The sequence below is a fragment of the Crinia signifera genome, chromosome 7 (genome assembly GCF_055691185.1).
Source record: "Crinia signifera chromosome 7, ASM5569118v1, whole genome shotgun sequence".
Taxonomy (NCBI): domain Eukaryota; kingdom Metazoa; phylum Chordata; class Amphibia; order Anura; family Myobatrachidae; genus Crinia; species Crinia signifera.
Genome location: NC_139223.1, coordinates 175,387,198 through 175,396,521, shown reverse-complemented (window position 1 = coordinate 175,396,521; position 9,324 = coordinate 175,387,198). Strand labels below are relative to the sequence as shown.

General features: G+C 47.2%; 1 protein-coding gene across 21 annotated transcripts in view; it reads right to left on the bottom strand.

Moving 5' to 3' along the window:
- Nucleotides 1-225: 225 nt before the first annotated feature.
- Nucleotides 226-9,324, bottom strand: part of UNC80 (unc-80 subunit of NALCN channel complex) — a 152,390-nt gene continuing 143,291 nt past the window's right edge. For 16 of the 21 annotated variants that reach the window (XM_083154444.1, XM_083154447.1, XM_083154449.1 and 13 more), the window contains 2 exons: nt 6,894-7,090; nt 227-2,141 (listed from right to left, as the gene is read on the bottom strand). In XM_083154444.1, the coding sequence (XP_083010570.1) occupies nt 1,869-2,141; nt 6,894-7,090 (470 nt within the window). In that variant the 3' untranslated portion in view covers nt 227-1,868. Of the gene's footprint in view, nt 2,142-6,877; nt 7,091-9,324 lie in introns of those variants that run through there. The other 5 variants (XM_083154459.1, XM_083154458.1, XM_083154462.1 and 2 more) reach the window with 5 other exon arrangements.

Below are 9,324 nucleotides of genomic sequence, written 5' to 3'. Positions count from 1 at the left end.
ATTTTAAGACAAGGGAGCGGATGGTTAACGAGGGCCACCATGCTGCATGGCATCCACTCCCCTGCTGACACTCGCCACCCGCTGGCATCGGCAAGTGGGTGTGTACCAGGTGCCCGTGCCCATCCATATCGGCAGCGGCAAGTGTGTCCGGACCTTTACTGAGAGCGCTGTATTATTGCGTGTTATTCCATTACTGAGATCTGTGATAAGAACATTATTACCATTTTAAAATAAATATTTATTTGTACATCACATAGAACATTATTTCTCATTTTTTACGACATATATATTTTAGAAACACATTTTACTTTGCTGAAGTTGCTCATAATCTCATACAGGGGGTTATTTTGGTTCACTCTTTCTGACAAATCCCTTCTTATGGACAAAACCATGTGCACTGCAGGTGGGGCAGATGTAACCTGTGCAGAGAGAGTTAGATTTGGGTGGGGTTTTACTTCAAACTGATATCTATATTGTAGTGTAAAAATAAAGCAGCCAGTATTTACCCTGCACAGAAACAAAATAACTCACCAAATCTAATTCTCTCTGCACATTTTACATCTGCCCCCTGCAGTGCTGCATGGTTTTGTCCATCTGAGAAGGATTTTGTCAAAAAGAGTGAACTAGAATAAGGCCCACAGTGTCGTAGCCTGAAGCTAACCCTATATCCAGCCATAATAACCAGAATGACATCACTAAGGTTAATGACATCACTAAGGTTAATGACATCACTGAGGTTACATGGAGGAAGTCTAATATAATATAATCTTACACTGTTGTAAATAAAACTGGTACTCGCAGGGGTATGCGGCTGTTGGGTCGACACTATTAAGGTCAACATGCATTGGGTCGACCACTGAAAGTCGACAGGGCTTAGATCGACACATGAAAAATGTTGACATTGCTAAAGTTCGCAGAGTCAAAAGGGAGACACAAGTCAACAATGGGAAGGTCGACAATCAAAAGGTCGACATGAGTTTTTCACTTTTATTTTGAGCCGACATGTGCCGACAGGCGGTATTTCATGCCCTACCATCCACTAGGGCGTGGAGGGAGAATAGAGTACCCGAAGTGCCCGTGTCGGGGCAAAAACATCTGAAAGTCTCTTGTCGACCATTTGACTGTCGATCTAATGCTTGTGTCAACCTTTTTACCACTGTCGACCTTAGCCATGTCAACCTAAGCCCTATCGACCTTCTGACCCAATGTATGTCGGCCTTAATTTGGTCGAACCAATGACCCATACTCCTCGCAGGTGAGTCTGAAAACAATTATTGTGGATTGGAAGTGACAGTTACCATTATTTACATTGTTTTTTTATTTAAGGGTGCGCTCTTTATACATGTATTTCTTCCAAAATCTCTGCGCTCCTCTACATTGAACTGGTGCCAAATGCAGGCCAGGATTTCCTTAAATTGAGTGATTGGCCTGTAAGAATGCATTGACAGTACAAGATGAAGCAGTGGGTGGCAATAGTCTGGGCACGTTCCTGTAACAACCACGCATTGCAAAAATAGTTCCCAGTTCCATCTGAGGTAGTCCAAGTGCTCTATGGCATACGCCTCCTGTACGTTTCTATAGCAAGGGATGGTGATAAACAGGATGAGGAGACAACAGCCCATCGACACGTAGGTCAGACCACACCAGCAACGTAAGTTTGAGAGTAGCTCTCTTTGGTCCTACACCAGGCAGGCCTATCCGCCCGGTATTACACCAAGTAGCAAAGCAGCAATATCATATGTGCAGCACACACACACACACACACACCCTCCAGAGCAAACAAGGGTTACATGGGAGGCCTGGCGAGTGCCCAGCATGGTTCCGCCAGGCACCAGAGAACAATACACGCCACATTAACAGAGGCTGAGCTAAACATGAGATTCATCCAGGTCAATGTCCGTCTCCCCCAGCTCGGTGTGACTGAAGTTAAAGTGTCTGGAGACTAGGGGGTTCTCCATCCCGTTGTCCTCAGTGATATGGAGGACGGTGTCTGTGTACTGGAGCAAGCTGCTGGTTTCCAGTCCAGAGAAGTCCTCGGGGTCAGACAGATGGGACGACAGGGAGCTGTGGAGAAGCGGGGATGCTGCTGCTCCTCCCCGGCTGCTCTGCTTGTCCTCCTTCGCCCGGAAGCGGGCTCTTCTCTGCAATAAGAGAGACAGCTGAGCAGTTAGGTCACAGGGATATTGAGATAACCCATACTAGTAACAAGGCTATATATGTCTATAGTACATGTGTAGGTAGGCAGAGTTGTAGGCAGCACTGCAGAGCAGATTGCTATTATTATTATTATTATCCCTATTAGACCAACCTTGCCAACTTCTCAATTCCAGGACATGTGAAGATAAGGTACGACGACAGAAGGCATGCTGATTGATGATGCCAGTCAAGATTATAATCATTGTACCATCAGGCCCCTAATCACCATGTTTTCACTTAAATGTGTTTGGCATCATCGTCAGTACCACCATAACCTATTGGCACTCTGGCCAGCTGCCCAGGGCACTACGATTTTAGGGGCATTCAAGCAGGGGTGGGTTCGGCCTGGGGACATTTGCCTACCCCTGACCAGTGCCTCCAGAGCTTCTTGGGAGGGGGTGTAGTATGACTGCCCAACAGTCAGTATACCGACATCAGAATCCCATCCGCCGGCACTCTGACATGAAGGGGGGGGGCGTGTGCAAAGAGCCCCCTTGCGGGCTCACTTCAGTGGCTGCCGCACTCGCCACAGGTTCTATTCTCCCTCTATGGGGGTCGTGGCCCTCCACAAGGGAGAATAACCCCCGTCAGCCGAGATTCCAACTGTCAGGCATTTAAACATTCGTATTCTGATGTCGGTTAGACTGGCCGTTGGGATCCCGACTGTCGGGACGTCATCCGGCACCCTTTGGGAGGTAGGTAGAGAAAGCTGCCCAGCCATTCCGATTGTGACTTACACCCAATCGGAGCTGAGAGCAGCGAATGGCTTTTAGCTTACTGATTGGTAAGTCGCTCTAACTATCCACCAATCAGAGTGCGGACTGGAAGCATGCAGAGAGATGGTACAGCGCAGTAGACGGGGTACATTTATTATCTGCTCCTGGGATTGGATGTAGGAGGGAATCATGTAGAAGGAGTATAGCGCAGTAGGACAGCACCCGGGCACTGTGAAAATGACAGAATCTGATTGGTTGCTATGGGTAACATCCTATCTTCAATAGAACTCCCATCTTAGTAAAATTTACCCCATTGGGGGAAATTTACTAAGATGTGTATTCTACTTCACATGTGATGTTGCTATTGGCAACCAATCAGATCCTGTCTGCTGCCCACTGTTGCGACTCTGGGCCTAATTCAGACCTGATCGCATGACAAATTTGTGCTTCAATTCAAACCTCCCAACTGTCCCGATTGCAACGCACATGTTATAAATAAAGTTGGGAGGTATGCTCAAAATGGGCAAAACCATGCTGCACTGCAGGTGGGGCAGATGCGACTTGTGCAGAGTAATGGGCCATACACACTGGGTATTTTTAAGCTCTAATTTTACATTGCAATTTAGATTTAAGTTTGAACAGACCACACCCAAATCTAACTCTCTCTGCACCTGTTACATCTGCCCCAACTGCAGCGTAGCATGTTTTTTCACATTTTGAAATAAAATCTGCACTGCGGTCAAGTCTGAAATAGCCCCTGTGGCACTATAAGCATCGATGCTGAATATTCACGACCTACTTACTGGTCTGATGTTATCTAAAGTCATACTGAAATATTTTAATATATCATAGAAAATGGAATGTACAGTCTGGCTGGAATGTGGGAGATAAAGCTGCAAATGTATTTACTGCCGCAAATACGTCCAGCTTCAAACCAACAGGCTGCAGCCGCTTCTCAGATGTTTCAAGTCTTTGAAATAATAATCAACGGAGCCTGGCATTACATCAAACAGCATCCACTTAGCGCAAACTGCTTTATTTGGACAGAAAATAATCTGGGGTCTTTCAAGTTCCTTTTATTTTAACTTTGATCCAATATTTGTTTTTTTTTTTTGCTGGGCTTTATGCACCATACCGTAGTTCATACAGAATGCTCCCCATGCAGAGAGGGGAACATCCATGTTCCATGTTCCGCCATTTATACATTCAGGACCTATAGCGCAAATTATCCTGGGACATTACTTATTATACAAACACAGTTAGGAAAATCTATTTATCACTCATCCTTCACAAGAACCCCAATCAACAATAAGGGTCAATTTACATTGGTTATTGTAGGGTGGCGGGCTGCGGTCCTAGGACCTAGCGGTGTTGGAAGTACTGCGGAACAGCCATGGTATGGCGCTAGGCCTGGCGTCCGGGGCAGAAGCACTGCGGGCCAGCCAAGGTGGGGCACCAGGCCTGGCGTCGGGGGGCAAAACGGGATCACCCGGCGGTTACAGGTTGTCAGTTGCGAGAAGGGGATCCCGTCCCCCCAGGCGGTTACATGATTCAGTTGTGATAAGGGCTGGTGGACCGCAGTGTTATCTTTGCCACCCAAATTAAGTAACAGTAAATTTTTACTCAAGTTAATGAATTGTGACCATTTAATTCACCAAAAATACTAGACTCCGACTGGTTATTTCAGGTACAAGGGGAAGGTTACAAAAGGGGAAAGAAGGGGAGGAGATGGTGCTTTGGGTTCAAGGTTTGTTGAGTGGTGAGGGGCATCAGGCGCTGGCAGTCCAGTTACTAAAGGTGCCCATACACTTATAAGATTTGGTCCCTTTTCACCCGATTCTCACTGATCGGAATGAGAAATCGGATGAAAAGTACCCAAATCATATGTGCCTAACCTCCGATTCTGATCCATTGTGCGTTCCCTTGCTGAGGGACGCATACGATACATTGTATGGTAAAGGACCGCATTATGCTGTATATCGCATGCAATAAGCCAGCGCTGCCCCCGTCCTGCCCCAACTAGTCCCAGCATGTCAAGCATGGGCCGGGATTAAGAGATCAAAGGTATATAGATAGACAATACGATGGTTTTCAAGACACACCCATGCGATGTTTGCAAAAATATTAAGAAATATGCATCTAAATAGGTTTTATTTACTTCCTGAATTAAATGGCTAAAAACAGACTGTTTTCAGCTGTTTTTAGCCATTTTAGCCATTTCATGCGCTTTTTCTTCTCTTATTTAAACCATCTTCGATGGCACCAAATCTCTACCACCCTGATATGTCAGTGCTGTCTGCTGATGCCGCCATGGTTCTGTCCCCTGTACTTGTCCTCTAGTATATTCAACTGTGAGTCCCTGTTTTGCGCTGAGGATCCCTTGTGGCGCCATATAAATAAAAGATAACAATAAGAATAACAGGGAAAAGTTTGAAACATGAAAAAGGTCAGGATGCCATGGGTCAACATTGACAAAAAGTTTGACACGAGCAAAACTGTCCAAATGTCATTGGCCGACACACGAAAACGTTGACATCAGTTTTTCATGTTTTTTTCCCCCTTTAACTGATTTGTTCTTACTTCACAATCCATGTCGGCATAAACTGAGATTATAATCGTGTGCCATATCGATATAGGCACCAAAAAAAAAAAGTTAAAAAACTTGCGTTAACCTTTTACTGTATTGACATTTGGCATATTACCCTTTACTTTATGTCAACCTTTTGTCATTGTCGACCTAGTGCATGTTGACCTTTTTCATGTGTCAAACTACTGCCTGTCAATCAATAGTGGGGCAGGAGAATTTGAAAAAAAAAAACCCGTGCAAATGAATGGGCGGCCGCTGATTGGCTGAGAGAGCTCTCTCAGCCAATCAGTGGCTGTCCATTTTTTTGTATGTTTTTTTTTTTTAAATTCTCCTGCCCGCCGCTTCCCCGCTCTGCAGATAGGTGTGTGCCAGCGGTACTACTACAGACCGTATAGGATGCGACGCGATGCTGACGGCTGCACATACCAGTTATCTTATGTGCAGCCTGTCTGACATCGCGCATCAGATAGATTTCGTACATATGCCCAAATCGCGTGTGTATGGGGGCCGTAAGGTCTGCGAAACAGGCTTGATCCACCAAACTTTAAATTCTGTATGCGTACGATTTCTAGTTATGTTAACACACAAATAGAGATCAAGTTTATGGATTTTCAGTGGAATCCTGCTTTCTAGTACAGCTGTAGAGGCTGAGGGGCAAATGTACTAACATAGGAGTTCTATTGAAGATATCAACCAACCAGATTCTACTTCTTTTTTATTTAGCACCTTCTAGTAAATAATAGATCGTACCTGATTGGTTGCTATGCTCAACATCAATAGATAAACCCAAGATGACTGTACTATCACCTGCCAATCCTCTCTGTGTACAGATCCTGGGGGCGGAGTTATAGTAGCAGTTGTATTCCGGGGACGTTCTTGGAGAGAGTAAGATGCTGATCATATCCCCGGGTCTCTAACGTCTATAAGAGGAGACTTATCTAACCTACTTTGTAAGGAGAAGTACAGCAACCAATCAGAACAATTTTCGGTAATAAATATAAAACGATAGCTAGAATTGCATTGGTTGCTACGGGTAACACCCCAAGCCTACTTTTTAGACACTTTCATCAATCCCCTATAACGGTTAAAGTCATTAGGGTCAAAGGTCATTAACTCTTTGAGTGTCAACATCCACATTTGTTATATAAATTCAAATAATAAATGTTGTGTACAAAAATATGATATTTCCTATTTAACATTACAGGTCATTATGATGAATAGAAATCTTTGCTTGGCAAATTTCACACCTATTTTGGCAAATTCTCTTGGCACTCAAAGGGTTAAAACCCCTACTAGCCCATTACTGATCTGGGTCTAGTCTCCCGGTGGCGGCAGCTGTCACCTGTGTGTAATGGAGGTGTGTTACACGTGCTCTAACCTGTTTGCGGTGTTACCTGGCTGTCAGTCTGGCTGTGGAGGTCAGCTACAGTGATGGATGGAGAGGATGTGAGCACAGGGCTCTCTGCAGACACTTGTTTGATGGATGGTGCAGGGCTGCAGCCAGAAGGTGGCGCTATGGGAGGGACATCGGCATGGGATGTGGATGGCTGAGGTTGTGTCTCAGTAAAGGTTACAGATCTCTTCTGATCCGCTGCAGGAAAAAAAAAAAAAGTAGAAGGGGGCGTGATAAGGCAGGTAATATATGATGTCATCCGAGCACAGTGATTATAGTGGGTGCGTTACAAGGGGACTAACGTCAACACAATTCAAATATAAAACAACCAGAAATAGGCAGCAGGAACTTAAGGGGAAGATGTATCAAGCCTTCTAAAAAACAGGTGAAGTTGCCCATAGTAACCACTCAGTTCAGCTTTCATACGTTGCTATAGGAAACTTCTTTCGTCATCTTTAGGAGGTTTCAGGTTTCCTCCTCAGTCATAGATATAATGACTGGGAATGGTAACCCTACCTAGGTAGCTAATGACTGCCTAGGCGCTGTGCAGCTCAGCGGGTATGTGTTCCCTGTGTGATACTGTACTGTCTCTGCTTATAGTGTTACCTACCTGTCTGCTGCAATGACCAGTGGTGCCGCTGATGGATGCCTAGGCACTGTGCAGCTCGGCGGGTAAGTGTTCCCTTTGTGATAAGTGTACTGTCCCTGCTTATACTGTAACCTACCTGGCTGCTGCAATGACCAGTGGCGCCGCTGATGGCTGCCTAGGCGCTGTGCAGCTCGGCAGGTAAGTGTTCCCTGTGTGATAAGTGTACTGTCTCTGCTTATCTGTTACCTACCTGGCTGCTGCAATGACCAGTGGTGCCGCTGATGGATGCCTAGGCACTGTGCAGCTCGGCGGGTAAGTGTTCCCGGTACTCTTTACCTAGAACGGCGCCCATCGCGGTGATCGCGACATCGCGGGCAGTACATAAACGGCCGCGACGCGATGCCCGCGATCACCGCGATTTTCCCATAGGGAACAATGTTAAAAAGCCTGATTGACCGCGATTTTGCATTCAATGCCTCAATGCCCGCGATTTTCACATAGGAATCAATGTTAAATGGGCTACAGAGCCCAAATAGGCAGAATTAACCCTTAAATGTCCCCCCAATTTTTGTACGCCACCCCACGATCCACGCCAACCCGAAGCGTGGCGAGCGCAGCGAGCCCGCGAGGGGCGGCGGTACGCGTCCTCCGACCTTTTCATGCCCTACTATCCACGTCGGCGTGGAGTTGAGAATAGAATAGTGTGGCGAGCGTAGCGAGCCACCGAGCCCGAAGCGTGGCGAGCGCAGCGAGCCCCGCGAGGGGACGCGGATACCTTCACAGGTAAACGCGTCCCCTCGCGGGCTTCACAGGTGTCCGCTTTTCGCCACGGATACCTGTGAAGCCCGCGAGGGGACGCGTATAACTGTGAAGGTATCCGCGTCCCCTCGCGGGGCTCGCTGCGCTCGCCACGCTTCGGGCTCGGTGGCTCGCTGCGCTCGCCACACTATTCTATTCTCAACTCCACGCCGACGTGGATAGTAGGGCATGAAAAGGTCGGAGGACGCGTACCGCCGCCCCTCGCGGGCTCGCTGCGCTCGCCACGCTTCGGGTTGGCGTGGATCGTGGGGTGGCGTACAAAATTTGGGGTGACATTTAAGGGTTAATTGTGCCTATTTGGGCTCTGTAGCCCATTTAACATTGATTCCTATGTGAAAATCGCGGGCATTGAGGCATTTTAAAGTAAAATCGCGGTCAATCAGGCTTTTTAACATTGTTCCCTATGGGAAAATCGCGGTGATCGCGGGTACACGATTTTTATGTACCCGCGATTTACCCGCGATTTTTTACCCCCGACGCCCGCGATTCTAATCGCGGGCGCCGTTCTAGGTAAAGAGTACCGTGTTCCCTTTGTGATAACTGTACTGTCCCTGCTTATATTGTTACCTACCTGGCTGCTGCAATGACCAGTGGTGCCGCTGATGGTTGCCTAGGCGCTGTGCAGCTCAGCAGGTATGTGCTCCCTGTGTGATAAGTGTACTGTCCCTGCTTATATTGTTACCTACCTGGCTGCTGCAATGACCAGTGGCGCCGCTGATGGCTGCCTAGGCGCTGTGCAGCTCGGCAGGTATGTGTTCCCTGTGTGATGCTGTACTGTCCCTGCTTATATTTTTACCTACCTGGCTGCTGCAATGACCAGTGGTGCTGCTGATGGCTGCCTAGGCGCTGTGCAGCTCGGCGGGTATGTGTTCCCTGTGTGATACTGTACTGTCTCTGCTTATCTGTTACCTACCTGGCTGCTGCAATGACCAGTGGCGCCGCTGATGGCTGCCTAGGCGCTGTGCAGCTCGGCAGTTATGTGTTCCCTGTGTGATAACTGTACTGTCTCTGCTTATATTGGGGC